General features: G+C 45.4%; 1 protein-coding gene across 1 annotated transcript in view; it reads left to right on the top strand.

The window, feature by feature from the left end:
- Window positions 1-14,356, top strand: part of LOC120517275 (SAP30 binding protein) — a 63,766-nt gene extending 49,410 nt beyond the window's left edge. Inside the window, exons 9-12 of the mRNA XM_039739483.1 lie at window positions 1,289-1,340; window positions 1,432-1,490; window positions 12,387-12,471; window positions 13,862-14,356. Coding sequence (XP_039595417.1) covers window positions 1,289-1,340; window positions 1,432-1,490; window positions 12,387-12,471; window positions 13,862-14,040 — 375 coding nt within the window. The 3' untranslated portion in view covers window positions 14,041-14,356. The remainder of the gene's footprint in view (window positions 1-1,288; window positions 1,341-1,431; window positions 1,491-12,386; window positions 12,472-13,861) is intronic.
- The last annotated feature ends 3,836 nt before the right edge of the window (window positions 14,357-18,192 follow it).

Here is an 18,192-nt window from a genome sequence, read left to right as displayed (position 1 = left end):
CAGGACATGACCAGCTCACCTGTACTCCTCAAACAAAATCTGAAAATAAAGATGAAGGTCTCAGTAAGGTTGATCCCTCAGGTCACCAAAACATTTTAAAAGTTCTTAGAAAAAAAACAGAATATCAACAGTTTTGGAAATGTCTGCTGTGGCAAAAAGAGAGCAGCAACAAGCCATGGAATTGAGTAACGCGTTTAATTAACAGCAAGAATCAGCTTCTCATTAAGGAACTGGTTGGAGTTTGAAGCCCCAATTTAGCTGATCATTTCTGTTTGGCTGTCATTTAATGAAGAAAAGAATCGATTTAATCCTTAAAAACAGGGCTATTAAAATAGAGGGAAAAGAAGTTAATTAGCAGTGAAAACTGGACACTGATTAGGAAAAGGGTGAGAGAGAAAACCTGCACCCACTGCGGGCAATCCAGGCCTGGAGTTTGACACCCGTGATTTAGGGCATGACTTGAAGAGGGTTTGTGGGCCACCATGGGTGATCCTGCATTTGATTCATATAGTCAGTCATTATCCAACCCACTATATCCTAACACAGGGTCATGGTGGTCTGCTGGAGCCAATCCCAGGCCGCACAGGGTGGAAGGCAGGAAGAAACCCCGGGCAGGGTGCCAGCCCACCTCAGGATTCATATTTTTCAGTAAATAAATTTGACTTTACTGCGATCATTGATGTGACAGCAGCAACAAAATTATTGGACCTGTAAGACTGATTGAGAATTCTACGAAAGGAGCACAACAAAAACACATACTGTGCTGACAAACATACTTGAGATATTTTAGAAAATATGTAAAACCATAACATTCTCAAACCTACCTCCTCCATTTCAGGAGCGCCTGCCAGTTCGTTTTTAACTGGTTTTGCTTCCTTTTCAAGTTGTCTGTGGCACTCTTTGTATTCTTGTTTGTTCTGAGAAACGTTTTTGCAGTAAATTGTGAGGAGCAAAGCACAGGACCTAAGATGATGTAAATGGATACAGAGGGCGGTAGAAGTTTGATGTGGACCGTGACACGGTTATTGGCATGTGGGATGTCACAGAGGTCAGGTGTATGGTACATGTCAAAAAAAAAAAGGGGGGGTGAGGGGCCTGATGGGAAAATTCTCTAAAGGAGGACGCCAGGCAGGCAGAGCGGACCGTTAAGGACAATCCTTCACTCACTGTAGGTGTTGAGTGGCTTTGGGAGCAGGTAGAGGTTATGGGTGTCAAAAACAGCAGTAATGGACCAGTAGAGAACAAAAGTAGAACTAATTTAATTATTTTATTTTCTCTTTCTTTCAAGGACATGTTTGATCCCCACGGGTGGTCCGAGGATTCCTACTATGAAGCTCTAGGTCAGGCCTGTGTGTATGTGTGTTTTAATAAAGTGTTTGCTTGTTTTCCAATTCTTCTATATAACTTTTTATTCTGTTTTTGCATACGTAGCTAAAGCTCAAAAAATAGAAATGGACAAATTGGAAAAAGCAAAAAAGGAGAGAACAAAGGTGAGTGTCCTTCGGTATTAAAATGAAACATTTTCTATGTATAACTTGTATTTATAATTTAAAAAAAAATATATCAAAATAAAATGCTGCACCCCGTTACCAGGGTTTAGAATATAAGGGCACCATCTCTCCTGTGTGTCGTAACGGGCGACTAAAGTAGGCTGGCATCAGGAAGGATATCGGGTCATAAAAATGTCTAGTGCAGTGTCCCGTTTGAAGGGGGGGCAGCCAGCCAACCAACCAACCTGTGTGAACGTAGAAAATGTCTATTAAATCGACAGAGAGAGAGATTACAAGAGATTGCTGCCCTTACTCTTTCTTACAATTCCTCTGATCACGTAAAACGTACATTTATATCTTAAGAGGCTTTCAGAGTACTCGACGGCCATTATGAAGTCTGCTGTGTCCGTTTTTTACTTTTTCATTTTTCTTTTTACTGCATACTGGTATGGTGATCTGGTAAAAAAAGAATCTCTTCCTTTTGATGCCACTTACCTGGTTGGTGTTATGAAAAATACGCCGTACTTACTGAGATTATTAAAGTATGTATGTGTAAAGTTTGAGGAGGTTAATTATGGACCTTTTTAACCTAAAATTTATTTTGATTATGATGAAATTTTAAATGAGTATAAGACATTAAAGTTAAAGGTCTGCTTTATTTCTTTAGTATAGTAAAGAGCAATTTGTCAGATTTAAAGAATCTGTATCGCGGATAAGTCGGGACTTAATTTTATCCTATAATCTCTAGTATGTTATGTCGGTCGTATAAGTCAAATGTGGAAAACTCACACTATCGGTTCAAGAGATTATGATATGTTAACGTGAGAGAGAAAACACGGGGTGCGGCAATGCGCTGTATCAGCGTGTGCTCGTGACCACACGGTAACACCTGAACAATTCCGAAGTGACGTTTGTATTGTTTTTCATACTCCTTTATGGTAAGAGCATCCCTTGTCTACGATGGAATGTTCGGTCAGAAGAAAATATGAAGCTGGTTTTACATTAAACGTCATTGGAAGTAGCAAAAGAAATAATTGGTAACTGCGCTGCTGCAACAAAATTTGATGGGTCTGAGAAACTGAAGAGAGATTGAAGGAGGCAAGAAGATGTAAAAAAAATTGAAGTGTCGCATTTTTTGAACGGGCGTATTAGTTTGGGGTCTGATTTTATGATCGATATTTTTTTTTTTTTAGGTTTTAAGACCCAACTTGTACGTGAGTGTATACGGTAATCTTGAAATCTGGTGATATAAGAAATACTTATCAGTATTTCAAATAAGAAAACATTTTTTTTTTCCCAATTTTTTTAATCTTGGTATTAATAGTCAACATTTTAATCTTATTAATCTTTTTTTTTTTTAAGCATTTGCTAACTTTTCTTTTTCCCAGCAATTAGACATTATAAATGATAGAAATATCATATTTTTTGTCATACGTTTGTTTTATGTCATATGAAATTTTTTCAGTCTGCAGTCTTATTACAGCAAATGGCAGTGAAGTTGACCAATAGGAGAGATGAGTGGTTCTTAATTTTTTTTATTTTTTTTTTTCGCAACCCAGTTTTTGCCTTTTTTTGTGACTTTGAGACCCATCCCTGGTCCCCATTGAAGAAGCAGCACCAATTGTCATCCCGATTGTGGTGATCACAGCCGAACAATGGCGTTTGCTTCACGTGCCCGCGGTGACCCATTGCAAGACACTCCTCAGACTAACCCTCTTCCAGCGAGTACTATTTGAATTCATAACTCTGTGCATCCCAAATTAATATGACCCGTAGTTTAAGACCCTTTGAGATACAGACTTCATTAATCGCAAAGGAAATTGCAGGGTCACAGCTGCAGACCAAAAAAAGGGGCATAAATATCCATACAACAAGAATGATCTCGAAGTGTAAAGTGATTAGAAGTGCACACAGTTGTATTTTCACAGTGCAGGATGTTGGTCATTGGCACAGCATATCACACACAGCGTCACTGTCTTTTACTGTAAGATATCTGATAGTTCAGTTCGGTACAATTCAGCATACAAGGAACAATACCTCAGCTGAGGGGTAACACATTACTACCCCTGATGTCGGAGGGTAGAAATGATGTTGCGTGGCGTTCCTTGGTGCAATGCAGCTGTTTCAGTTTGTTCCTGCATGTGCCCCTCTGTTTAGCCAGCACCTCACACAGGGGGGTGTCCGTCATTGTCCAGGATAGTAAACGGCTTCCTGAGTGACCGTACCATCTGTTCTACCACTTCATTTAATAAGTGAAACCCAACTCCTGAGATTGATGAGTTTGTTTAGTCTGTTGGCATCGCCTGCACTAATGACATTTACCCAGCACACTTCTTCTTGTGGCTGCTCCCGTTAGGGGTTGCCGCAGCGGATCATCCTCTTCCATCTCTTCCTGTCCTCATCTTCTTGTTCTGTCACACCCATCACCTGCATGTCCTCTCTCACCACATCCATAAACCTTCTCTTAATCCTTCCTCTTCTCCTCTTGCCTGCCAGCTCTATCCCTTTCCCCAATATACCCAGCATCTCTCCTCTGCATATGTCCAAACCAACACAATCTCGCTTCTCTGACTTTGTCTCCCAACTGTCCCACCTCAGCTGACCCTCCAATGTCCTCATTTCTAATCCTGTCCATCCTTGTCACACCCACTGCAAATCTTAACATCTTTAACTCTGCCACCTCCAGCTCTGTCTCCTGTGCCACCGTCTCCTGCCCATATAGTATAGCTGGTCTCAGTACCGTCCTGTAGACCTTCCCTGTCACTCTTGCTGATACCCGTCTATCACAAATCACTCCTGACACTCTTCTCCACCCTGCCTGCACTTTCTTCTTCACTTCTCTTCCACAATCCCCGTTACTCTGTACTGTTGATCCCAAGTATTTAAACTCATCCACCTTCGCCAACTCTACTCTTTGCATCCTCACCATTCCACTGACTTCCCTCTCATTCACGCACATGTATTCTGTCATGGTGGTCCTACTGATCTTCATTCCTCTCCACTCCACACTAACTTATAGAAAAACACACTGGAGTGCACGACAGACTGGTATGTACCAAATGACATCTCTTCCTATTCAGTCTGACCCTCGTTGTGTACGGATGCCCTCTGTACTCTGAGGTACTTCAATTTCCTCACCACCTCCACGTCTTCACTGGAGAAGAGGGAGAACAAAAATCACCCATCTAATTATGCTTGTATAGTCTCGGGTTTGGTTTTCTTCCTTGACAGCTGCACACTCTTAGGCCAGAATGACGTTCTGTGGCTGAAGACGACAATCTCGGTTTGAAGAGCCTCGTGCTGCGAGGAGTCAGATGTTGTGTACGTCTATGTGGCGGCCTTTAGAGTAAGTAGGGTGTGTGCTTTACGCCACATTCTTCACCTTTTAAAATGTCTTTCAGTTCGTCTAGTTCCATTGCGCATTACCGTGCATTCATCCGCAGTAACACATACACAAAATTGCGTGCGCAAGAATATTTGGCTCGCTCCGTGCACAACTTTTTTGGAACAGGGTTTGGACAAGACCAAGCAGAAATGCGTGAAAGTCTGTTTGATACATGCCTGTTGGCTTCATTACAAGTGAGCCGTCTGGCTGGTAACGGTTAGGCTCCTAGCCATCTGTTTTCATTTTACATTTTTGCAGCTCTTCTCTTAATCTGAACGTTTATCTTTTTTTGGTTACCATTTTAATCAACTTGTTCAATTTTTCAAACGAATAGGCACAAATTTATTTATAAAAACGCTTTTAAGCTTTACCCGAACTAGCATTAGTGTCGGAACGTTTTCAGGCCTTGCTTTCCTATCCTTGCAGCTCACCATCTTCTTCTTTTTTTTTTGTTTTTTTTATTCAGTTGTCGCACATCAAAAGCTTTTTGCAAAATATTTACATAAAACTTTGTTCCTTTTCTGTAGTTTTAGGTTTTCTGAACAATAGAAAAAATAATAAGCAAGGTTGCTTTGAAGACTGCTAATGATGTCGTTACATCAGAAACTTAGGTGGACGCTGAACGTGTGACCTGCCAATGAATTTTCCACACTGAAACAAATTCAAGTAACATGCCGAGCGATTCTGACCCGGACTGGACTCGCTCTTTTGTGAAATTCCACCAAACCCCCAAAGTTGAATTCTGCTCTGTACTTGAAATATTTCATTTGCACTATTAAGGATGACTTGACGTTCTGTTCTGTGGATTGTGTTGTTGTTATGACACCCACTGCCCACCAAACCTACCTGGAAAGGGGTCTCTCTCTTTTGAAATGCCTTTCCTGAGGTTTCCTCGATAAATTTTTTTTTTTTTTTGGGAGATTTTCCTTTTCGTCTTATAGGCGAATGTGGGCTGTCAAAGCCCATTGCGACGCTCCTTGTGTGATTAGAACATCAGAACACTCTGGACAAGAACGGGCCATTCAGTCCACCAAAGCTCACCAGTCCTATCCACGAAATTTTTCTAAAAATTCATCGAGTTCTGAAAGTCCCTAAAGTCTTACTGTCTACCACACTACTTGGTTGCTTATTCCAAGTGTCTATCGTTCTTTGTGGAAAATCTTCCTAATGTTTGTGTGAAATTTACCCTTCACAAGTTTCCATCTGTGTCCCCGTGTTCGTGATGAACTCCTTTTAAAATAACAGTCTCAATCCACTGGACTGATTCCCTTCATAATCTTAAACACTTCACTCACGTCTCCTCTTTATCTTCTTTTTCTTGAACTGTAAAGGCTCAGCTCTTTAATCTTTCCTCATAACTCATCCCCTGTAGCCCTGAATCAGCCTCGCCGCTCTTCTCTGACCTTCTCTTGTGCTGCTCTGTCTTTCTGGAGACCCAAACTGCACCCAGGACTCCAGATGAGGCCTCACCAGTGTGTTATAAAGCTTGAGCAGAACCTCCTGTGACTTGTACTCCACATATCAAGGCGCTATATAACCTGTTAGCCGCCTTAATGGCTTCTGAACACTGTCAGGAAGTCGATTGCTTAGAGTCCACTTGCCTCCTAAATCCTTCTCATAAGGCAATACTCTCGATTTTCCGCCCGCCCATTGTGTATTCAGACCTCACATTTTTACTTCTATGTGTAATTCTTTACATTTACTGACATTAAATTTCATCTGCCAGAAGTCTGCCCAAGTCCGTCTGCTGTCCAAGTCCTTCTGTGATGATATAACGGATTCCAATTTTGATTTTGGGCTTGACAAAAGTAAATTGTATTCTAAGTGAATTAGGAACATCCAAGGCAGCTGTCTTTACGTTGCGTCACGTCTCAATACGTCTACTCGACCAACCCAGAAAGGACGTTCTCTATAGTGCAGAGATAAAAAAAAATGTAAAAGGCCGTCCACTATTTTGTCCTCTGTAACCCTAAATATTGGAGACACTCCTGTGTCTGCGTGTGGCTTCACTATTTTAGTTGTAACCCACATGTGGATTAACAATGGAGAGTGGCAGCGGTTACTTTAAAGTCCGTGTGTGTGTCTCACTTTCTCCCTTTTATTTCCAGAAGTCCATCTTGTGATATTTTTTTTTTTTTTGCCCAGCTGACTTCAGGTTGTGGAAGTGAAGTTCCTCGCTTCCCGCTTGTAGTCTCGCTGATGATGTCGCTCAGCCCCTCATTCTCTTTGATGTCAACCAGCCCCGTTACTTTTGGTGGCATCAGTTCGTTTTCTTTTGAGGTGGTCACAGCGTTTGACTGTAAGCAGCCTTGAAAGGCCCGAGTGTTCCAAGTCTTTCAGTGCCCACCTTTTTGAGTTGGTAATTCCCTGTAAGAGGTTGTGCCCAACTGAATTCTCCACGTTTCAGCTTCTTGACTAAACTGGAACTCTTCTGTCCAAAGCTGCCTTTTAGGCCACGGGTAGCATCTTCACATGTGTGCCTCCTCCGTTTTAAGGCCAGACAGAAGGCTTTATCTGATGATGTGCTAATTTAATATGCAGACTAGAATATGTTTAGAGAGCCCAGAGAAGAGTGCTTGTGCCACCCATTATTAATCTTGCTGCAGACACCAGTGACACGGGCTCTTAATGGTAGTAAGGACGTTTTCAAATCATGGCAGCATCCCAGGGAGCCTTGACGCGCTTGAAATGGAGGATTGACACCCCCTGCCCCACCACCAGGAGTTGCACCAGAGTAGGGAACAGAACATCGGTGAACGGTGGTCCCCATCTGATGACCCTGGAGCTGACCCAGTGGCAATGGAGGAGGTGTAGTGGGCAGAAATGTCCAAGGAGGAAGTAACATCTCACCTGTAAGAGATCAGACATTCTCTTCAGTACCCATGTTGGCCATTTTCTTAAGGCTTGTAGGTGCAATGCTGATTTTTGTTTTTCCCCTTTATGGGTGGCACAGCCTCGCATTAAGGTGACCTGGGGTTCGCTTCTCGGGTCCTCCTTGCGTGGAGTTTGCATGTTCTCCCCGTGTCTGCGTGGGTTTCCTCCCACAGTCCAAAGACATGCAGGTTAGGTGCATTGGCGATCCTAAATTGTCCCTGGTGTGTGCGCGCCCTGCAGTGGGCTGGCGCCCTGCCCGGGGTTTGTTTCCTGCCTTGTGCCCAGTATTGGCTGGGATTGGTTCCAGCAGACCCCTCGTGACCCTGTAGTTAGGATATAGTGGGTTGGATAATGGATGGATGTTTTTAAAATGCTGTTTTGTCGTGTTAGGGTGCCAAGGTGACCCAATGCTCCCAACTCCATCCTCGCGACAGACCACCGGCAGTGCAGATCTCGTGGTGCGAGTCCACCGCAGTGCGAAACGTTTCCTGCTCTATTTCTCATTCTTTGTCTTTGCCATTCTGGATTTGTAGATTGCTGGTAGTAATTTTATTTTACGGTGTGTTGAGTAGGTTTGAAATCTGAGGAAGTTACTGCAGTTTTACTTAAAAGGCATGAAGTATTAATAGCAGCAAGGCATACGTATTTAAAAATCTCATTTACACAAATAAGTCACTAGTCTTATCGGCCTTTCTAATTTATTTATAGGGCGTGTGAAATACCGGAGTTCAGTGGTAGTTTTTTAGTGCTGCGTATGAACTTAGTAAATCGGTAAGGTGGTGAAGAGGCGAGTGGCAAGCGTGTAGCCACTCATTAACTTCCTGGTGGCGAGTTAAAGAAAAATTTAAAAGCAATCCTTTCAAAAGACACGCCAAGGTTTTGTTTGGTTTAGAATTGAGATTCTAAACTGTCACCAGTGATTTTTTAATCTTCTTTTACTCCAATATAGCGGTGTTCACGTAAAGTGCAGCCCCGTTTTTGTCTTTGAACACCGTAGGCCCGTTAGTCGCTTCAGAGGGCATCCGTGAGAGTGTGCCACACTGCATCCTGATCACAGCGAATGCCAAATCACAGCCTGCCGTGACAACACCACTTGTTAGTGCACAGTGGTAGTCATAAAACAAGGGGCGGTTTGATGCCAGCCTGACTGCTGGCACTGCTTCTTGGCAGCACTGGCTTCTTGTGGGCAGAACTGCGAGTGCGATGCTGGTCGCTAACCACATACTTCACCCACCCTGGCCACTCCCTCATTCCTCCATTTACAGTCTTTTGGTTTTTTTTTTTCAGTCTGTGACAAAAATATCAAATCTCAACAGTGGTGTTCTGCCTCGCACCACACCACACCCAAAGCCGTGCCACCAGTGCACCATCAGATGGCGATAACGCTTCTGCTGGTAACTTCACGAGGCTGTGGTGGCCAAGTTTGAGCTTGAGGTTCATTTGTGAATCTGCTTTACTTGTCACTAGTCATTTTTATCTTTCTCATTTTTAAATGTTTTCCTCTTTTCTAACCACTTCAGTCTGCGCTGCCACCTTCGCTTTGTGTTTAAGAAAATTCCGACCGCTTTTGCTGGGGTCACGTTGCCGGTTTTGGCCCTTGATGACCACGTCATTCTGGGTCTCCGCGTGGTCCTGTCTTTACGCAGCGGTCATCGGCTGTCGTGTCGTCGTCATCCTCTACAGCTTTGTTGTTCTATTCATGAACCATCCAGACACAGGTGCCCAAGTCGGCTTAATGCCCAGGTGTAGGTTGGCAGGCCAGCACATGTCCTACAGACACTCTAATAGACAAAGTGGTCAAACAGACGACAGTTCAAGATTATTGCTACTTCTCAGAATGACCTTTATGGTAAATCTCATCCAGTACTAACTTGGAGCTGGTTATTCTGGGTCCTGAGCTAAAGTGTTTTATTGTCATTTATCGCGTTATCAGGTGACCTGTGACATGCGCCTAACACAAAAGCTACCAGTTAAACTCTCTTGCTTCTTTTTCTTAATGGGAGATACGAAGAGCTGGCAAAACCAGACGTTAAGTCTCACTGTCTGCATTGTACCCTGCATACTCATCCCTAGGGTCCGCAACGGCATGTTTTGGGGTGGTCTCTACTTCAGCCCAGTTAAACCAATACAGGGCTTCAAAAGAGCATCCATCTTGTGCCCTTAATGGACTGCTGCTCGACCAGGAATGGGCAGTCTAGCTACTCGGCTCACTAGTAACAATCGGATAGAGGCACTGCTCTAAGATCCATCCATTCATTATCCTACCCGCTATATCCCCAACTACAGGGTCACGGGAGGGGTCTGCTGGAGCCAATCCCAGCCAACACAGGGCACAAGGCAGGAAACAAACCCCAGGCAGGGCACTAGCCCACACACACACACCAGGGACAATTTAGAATCGCCAATGCACCTAACCTGCGTATCTTTGGACTGCTGAAGGAACCCTACGCAAACCCGGGTCTCCTAACTGCGAGGCAGCAGCGCTACCCACTGTGCCGCCCTGCTTTAAGATTTCACTTAAAAATATTAATTTGCATCAAAACTAATAGTAGGAAATGTAAGTAATGCAAAGAATAAATACACAATGTGTGTGTGTGGGGCGATGCGGACTTCATTTGGTGGTCTGTCAGAAACCTTTGGCCTAACCAGACCTGCTGCTTGCTCTGACCTCATGACACCGATTACTTGGACTTCACCGTTGACAGTTGGCACTTTGCCACTCAAGGTGACTTCTCACTTAAAGCAGATAGATGTCTGTCTAAAAATTAAAATATTAAGCTAACCTTATTTTCTGGGTGTAACTTTGGAGGTGGATGTGTGGTACGCTTTCCCCAAAACATTCTACAATATTTTTTTTGTCTTTTAGATTTAAAGCGGAATTAAATGAAAGCCTTTTGGTGGATTAAATCATAAACGTACTAACACAGCGGTCACATCCCCGATCATTTTGGAAGGGGGGGTCTTAGATACGTGTGCACAGAGGGAATACATTTCAAGAGACACCAATTCTGACCCAAACGTGCAGATGTGGTGTAGGATTATTAATGCTGACTGCGCCTTGGAAGCTGCGTGTTCAATGCCGGTGGAATTGCAGTACATCAACCTAACTTTTTCATTTTGTAACTGATTTCTTGGTCCCTTGTATCAAATCTGTGTGGGAGCAACGGTGTGAACGGTTTTGGCTTGGTGCTCTTCATCCACATTTGTAACATTTGGAGATTTCAGATCATTTTCCAGTAGCAGCTGTTGCTTCTCCCTCTTTGGTTTTATAATTTTGGAATGAATGTCACATATAAACCCAAAGGTACGTAGTTTAGTTTAATCAAATCAGCTGTATGTCTTACTGAATGATGCCGAAATCTGTTCGACTGAGCGTAAAAGCCTGTGTGTGTGTGTGAAAGGACAGAGCCGACTATACTTCTTAGAAGACCTAAGTCCTTCAACATCTGCAATAAGATGCCACAGATGTTCTACCAGACGGTTATGGCGAGCGCCCTCTTCTACACGGTGGTGAGCTGGGGAGGCAGCATAAGGAAGAAGGACGCCTCACGCCTGGACCAACTGGTGAGGAAGCTCTATTGTAGGCACGGAGCTGAACAGTTTGACATCTTTGGCACAGCGACGGGCGCTGAGTAGGCCCCTGTCAATTATGGAGAATCCACTGAACAGGATCATCTCCAGACAGCGGAGCAGCTTCACTGACAGACTGCTGTCACCGTCCTGCTCCACTGACAGACTGAGGAGACCCCACACTATGCGACTCGGGGGGGTAAACGTTAACATCATACAAAGTTATCGTCTGTTGTACTTCCGTTGTTATCGCTCTATAATTTGATATTGTTCTTTATCAGTATGCTGCTGCTGGAGTATGGGAATTTCCCCTTGGGATTAATAAAGTATCTCTCTCTCTCTCTCTCCCCTCTTCTTTTTTTATATATATATATATATAATTTGCTTGAACATTCCAGTTGATTTTGCGACTTCTCTCATTGCACTAAGTAACATTTCGCCAGGCGGGAGCCTCCTTGCTGTCCTGTTTCACTACTATGTGGGCGGAGCCGAGGGGGACCGCTAGTTTCACGACGTTTATGAAACTCGCATTTTTCCAGAACTGCAGTAGCGAGAGTTGGGGTGGCAGAGGATTGACAGGGAAGCTGATGTTTTCTTCTGGCACCATACTGATTTAAAATGTAGGGTTTTTTTTCTGTACTTTTCCATATCGGTTTACTGTGGTACCTTACGCCCAAACCTCGACGTTTCGTGGTTGGCAGTCACTGTGGCAGTCCATATCACCACCTTTTATTGTGACCATAAATAAGATCAAATAAACTACACTTAAAACGGCTATTAAAAGATGATACAAGTTTGAATCATCTACCATTTTAGTGACGCTGACCAGAGGTGTTTTCTATCCTGAAGTGACATTCTACTTGTCTATCTGGTCTCATTTTGTTTTTTTTAATATATGAGGGGGATTCTTCTAAATTGCTGAAAACTATAAGACAAAAACTAACACACTGTCTTGTTTCTAAAATTGTTTAACAGCAAGCATGTCTTAGTTCGGTCCTTTATGTTCAGATTGTTTGCAGTTTATTGACTGAAAGTGACCCGAATTCATCTCTCTTGTTTCCTCGTAGATCGAGTTTGTCACGGGTACTAAAAAGGGGACGACCACCAGTACGGCGACCACCACGACCAACACGGCCAGCACTACAGTGGCAGGTACACGTTGAGCCGATGGCTGTGAGAGCAGGCGAGCCGGGTGTGTGTGTGTGTGTGATTGTACCTTGAGGGTGCCGACTGAGGTTGTGGTGCGCAGTAAACGTATCCGCACTTGTCATGTTGTGTTTTAAGGACGTATTGTTGGTCATTTTTTTTACAATTCAGTCACAGGAGTGTGAATTCTTATTTTAACTGTAACTCTTTAGCACGACTCCATTTTAATTGTTAAGACACAGGTCAGGTCTGGTTGGGGGGCATGCACTGGTACAGCACGTTGCCGCACCCACCACACGACAAAACAGCCCAGGATCCTGGTTGGCAACCCCCACCCCCAGGCAGACACGCACGCGGTCCAGAAATGACCCTCTATCTGCCGCAGCCAGGTGTTCAACGTAGCAGACCCCTTGGCCTGGTCCTGTCACCCTGGTCATAGTGCTGTAACTGACGCTCCTCGCAGTGCAGGTCATGTGCCTCATTCGGGACTCCATGAGCAACACAAAGTCAGACCAGCAGGACCCACACAGACACACATGAAGGAGTCCAGTCCTCATCTCCGGTCACTGATGGCGTCCATGTCTCTCAAACAGGGAGCCCCAGGACTCTCTTGCAGATATCGGGGGCACCACACGCTCCTTTCCAGCGACCTCATGACCACCCATGTTCTCCCAGTCCGTCTACTGACTTCATAGGGAGAGTCACCAGAATGTGTAAGTGAGCCTCTCGACGCGGTCGACACTCGCAACGCAGACGGACACATTGCTGATGTGCCCAACAGGTCATTAAAGGCCTGGCTCTTTGGTTTTTATCAGGACCCTCACCAGCCCAGACACTCAGACCCCCCATCAACTCAATTCTCACCCCATTTAGACACAGAAACACAAAATTCTATAATCCAGCTTCCAAAAAACACGCTTTGCGTTGTAGTTTTTTATTTTTTTGCAGATGTGTGGGTCTCTGCTCAGGAATTAACTGAGGGTGATGCCCCCCTTCTCGGCTGTTGGTTAAATCGGGCGATGGGGTGACAGACTGAGAAAAAGTGAATGCTGCAGTGTAAGCGATGCCCCCAAAGTGAGAAGCCCTTCTCCTTAAAGGAGTTCTTTATATCAGCTGGTTAAGAAGGTCTGCCCACAGCCGCCCAGGCCCCGAGTGCCATGCCCACTGCTGCCGTCTCGATCTGGCAATGAGCCGAGAGGACGGGGTTGCCCTCCGTGAATTTATGAGCAGAGACGTCTGTAGCAGACAGCATGTTGTTTCTAACCCTAACCCTAACCGCGCCTCAGTTATTTGATTGCCCCTCAAATGCCAGTTTTTAATGAACATCCAAACCCCCCCCCACCTGAGTTTGTTGTATTTCTTGTACTTCACTAATTTTAAGTTTTTGTGCCTCCAGACGCACAGAAGCGGAAAAGCAAGTGGGACTCGGCCGTGCCAGTCACAGTCCCTCAGCCAACCATCCTCACCACCACCGCCACACTGCCTGGTGTTGTTTCTGTGACGACGACTGCCAGCGGCACCAAGACAACCGTCATATCAGCTGTTGGGACAATAGTGAAGAAGGCGAAGCAGTGACAAGGGTGACATCGAACTTTTGTGGCTGGCCTACAGAGACTTTATTTGGTGTTTGTAGCTGACGATCAGAAACAGATTTTTGACCTTAGGACATGACATGCCCGTTATCGGTGACATCGTTTAATTTAATTTATACAACGCAGGAACAGCGCAGCAGGTCAGTGGAGGCCATCGCACCACACCGTCCCTTTAGGACTTTGGGAGGTGAAGTAGATTGCTATTTTAAAGGTAAGCGTTTTCAAGCTCAACGTTTTGTATCGAAAATATTGCAGATGCGTTATTCTTACAACAAAATTAAAGTGTTTGTCACACTGGGCTCAGTCCGCCAGCTCTCTTCTTACAGCATTAAGGGGATGTCGGGTTGTGTAGCCTGTGGAGAGGCTCCTTGGTTTGGGACATTACAGGGGGAGCCGATTATCAGAGGGCCTCGTCCACCTGATATCCACAGCGGCCCTCGTACTTCTGTTATCCCCTGACATTTGTCACCACTGAACATCTCTGCAAGTCCCATTTGATGACCGTCACTACGGCTCAAGCGCACAAGGAATCGCAGAAGGGGTTTTATTTAATTTAGGTTGTGCTAATAGGCGGCCTGCAAATCATCATTGTGTGTGTGTGTGTGAGTGGTCCCTGTGATGGACCCCCACAACCCTGAAATAGATTAGGAAAGGTTCTACAGCCGTGGCCAAAAGGTTTTGAGAAGGACACAAAAATATGAATTTTCACAAAGTTTGCTGCCTCCGTTTTCGTGATGCCAATTGGCATCGGCTTCAGAATGTTCTGAAGAGAACGATCGGGTGAATCGCAAAGTGAAAATGAACTTCATCCCCAAAAACACCCCAACTGCATGTCAGCCCTGCCACAGAAGGAGCCGCGGACGCCATTTCAGTGACCCTCACATTCGCACGGGTGGGATGAGGAGAAGGCTGGAGGTCCCTCGGTCACGCTGATGGAGTTAGAATAGCAGACTGGGCTGGGCGCTTTAGATGGAGGCTGGTGCTTCAAGTCCTTGTTCTTCCTCTGTGGTTACCACCATTACCTCCAAGGAAACGCGTGCAGTGCACAGAAAGGACTTCACCCGCCAGGATATCACTGCTAGTAAGACTGCACTGCACCCGAGTCGGCCATTTATCAGGTCATCGAGAACTTCAAGGAGGGGAGGAGGGTTCAGTTGTTATGAAGAAGGCTTCAGGTCAGCCATGACAGTCCAGCAAGTGCCAGGCACGTCTCCTAAAGTTAATCCAGTTGCGGGCACCACCGGGAATGGCAGCAGGCAGGTGTGAGTGAGGCAAAGACTTTTGGAGGATGGCCTGGTGGTGGCTGTCAAGAAGGGCAGCAGAGAAGCCGAGAAGAAACATCAGGGACAGACTGATATTCTGGGATTGGACGGCTGGGGTCAAGTCATTGTCTGATGAATCTCCTTTCTGATGTTTGGGGCATCCTGAGAAAGTAAAGGTGAGCGGCGCTGCCATCAGTTCTGTGCCACGCCAACATTAAAGCGTCCTGAGACCATTCATGTCAGCCAAGGCAGCGCTGGGCTCAGAACACAGCCATGGGACCAAAACATCCTCTGAGAGCAACAACAGTCTGGTGTCCAACGTGATGGAGCACCGGGCCATAAGGCCAAAGTGACAGCTGAGTGACTCGGGGACCAAAACATTGAAATGTTGGGGTCCATGGCCAGGAAACTCCCCAGACCTTTAATCTCATTGAGAACTTGTGGTCCGTCCTCAATAACCAAAAACCCACCAATTCTGATTCTGCAAGAATGGGCAGCTGCCATCAGTCAGGATTTCGCCCAGGGTGAATTGCAGAGGTCATGAAAAAGAAAGAAGGACCAACACTGCAACTATGGACTCTGCACAAAAACGTCATGTCGCTGTCAATGAAAGGATTTGAAACTTCTGAGCTGCTCGTCATTCTACTTCAGTGGACCAGAGAAACATCTGACAGACACAAAGATCTAAAAACACTGAAGCAGCAAACCAACACTTGGGTCGTCCTCCAGACTTTTGCCCACCACTGTAGAGCTGAACTCGGCCCACACAGACCCTCGCTTGGTTTTCCTTACAGGAAACGCCAAACGTGCTTTGCTTATTTTTACACTTTGAAACTCCTGAACTCCTAAGGTGGACTTGATTTATTAGAAATGAAGTGCAGGATGGGATGATCATTCAAAGCCTTTAGTGCTCCTGTCCATTTGGTGATCTTTAGTGGGCAATAAAAGTTTTAATAAAGAGCTCGGCTGGAGTCGTGTAGGAGTTGTGGTCTGCTGATCATGAAAACTGAAACGCCAGTAACGCTAACTTCTGGGTGGCTGACCCTGCGTGGAGCTCCGGCTCGTCGTCGTCGTCATCTTCACTTACACGTTCTTTATGACCAAGAGCTCAAACCATGAAGGAAGCGGGTGACATTTTTCAGTGAGTGTGTCCCTTTTTAAATTACATCTAATTTATAAATAAGTCTACAGAATGTGAAGTCCATAAAATCAAAAACAAAGCCACAACTGCGCTGTGTAATTTAAAAACTGAAGCATCAGTCGCTATCCCGGGTCGCGGTTTTCACTGCTTACTAAATTTCCTTGGCTTCAAATTGCAGGGTTTTTTGTTTGTGTTTTTGTTTACTTTTTCTCTCCCAAACAGAACCCACTCAAAGCCCCCAAAGAAGTACGTATGGTGGGCAGGCAGGTGTTATTACAGGGTAACACCTCAGAGCCTCAGGTAACTTGGGCTTAATAACAAGGCTGCCAATTTCTATTTCTTTCAGATGCTCCCATTAGGGGTCACCACAGCAGATCATCTTCTTCCATATCTTCCTGTCCTCGTCATTTTCCTCTGTCACCCCCATCACCTCCTGCATGTCCTCTTGCACCACATCCTTGGGCCTTCCTCTTGCCTGGCTGCTCTATCCTTAGCATCTCTCCAATGCACGTGTCCAAACCAACGCCATCTCTCCTCTCTGACTTTGTCTCTCAACTGTCCCACCTGAGCTGACCCTCTAATGTCCTCATTTCTAATCCTGTCCGTCCTCATCACACCCGATGCAAATCTTAACATTTTTAACTCTGCCACCTCCAGCTCTGTCTCCTGTGCCACCGTCTCCTGCCCATACTGTATACAATAGCTGGTCTCAGTACCGTCCTGTAGACCTTCCCTTTCACTCTTGCTGATACCCGTCTGTCACAAATCACTCCTGACGCTCTTCTCTGCCCTGCTTGCACTCTTCTTCTTCTTCACTTCTCATCCACCATTCCTGTTACTGCTAATATAATTTGCTTAATTCATTTTAGGGTTGTGGGGCCTACCCCAGCAGCACTGGGCACTAGGCAGGAGATGGCCCAGGCCCACAGGGTTTGATTTGCCTCACCTGTGTGTGTGTGTGTGTGTGAGAGAGAGAGAGATGGCTCAGCTCCTTCTCCCTGAATAAAACGCGTTAGGAAGATACTGGGTGATGAATGCACTCGGACATTTAAACGGAGGACCAGCGCTGGGATGCTGGACCTGCGAGGCCAATCAGAGCAAACGCCCTCTTTGTGATCTTTTTTTTTTTTTTTTAAACGCGTGACGCCAGCCGCGTAGATTTTTTAGTTTTTAGACATTTTTCCGCTCCTCTGCTCTGGAAGCCCTCACTGCCTCTTTTAACTCTTATGTGGGTTTTGAATTGAAAACGGATTTTCAGAAATGAGTTCATTAGAAGTTGGGTAAAAAGGCAGCGCGCCAGTAGAATGTGTGACTTCCCTCCAGCCCTCATCTTGCAAGTCCATTTTGTGCGAGTTGTGCAGCACTGAGAACTGGCCCACCGTACCAACCCCTGCTATTGGCATTTGTCACCTTTTATTGTTGTACTCCATTTGATCAAGAGGAAGTCCACGCGAGCGCAAGATTCTAAAGTGTCCAAGGTGGGTGTGTCCGCCCCACGTCACTTCCTGCCGCGCACCCCACAGCCGCCTCCTGTCGGTTAAAGCGGCCCTTGGATCGCGACTCTCTCCCGCCTTGAACTGGCTGACATTTTGTGACAAGTGAACGCGTTTTAAAGGAAGGGCTGATGTTCACGCCGTTCGTGTCTGCCTGTTTGTTGTGTTCCCTCCACACGAGCCTGGTAACGTCTGGGCTGGGGAAGGAAACTCGTAGACCCGGGCAGCCATCGAAACCA

Source organism: Polypterus senegalus, chromosome 17, assembly GCF_016835505.1.
Source record: "Polypterus senegalus isolate Bchr_013 chromosome 17, ASM1683550v1, whole genome shotgun sequence".
Classification (NCBI taxonomy): Eukaryota; Metazoa; Chordata; class Cladistia; order Polypteriformes; family Polypteridae; genus Polypterus; species Polypterus senegalus.
The sequence above is the reverse complement of the archived record's forward strand: the minus strand, read 5'-3'. Positions and strand labels throughout refer to the sequence as shown.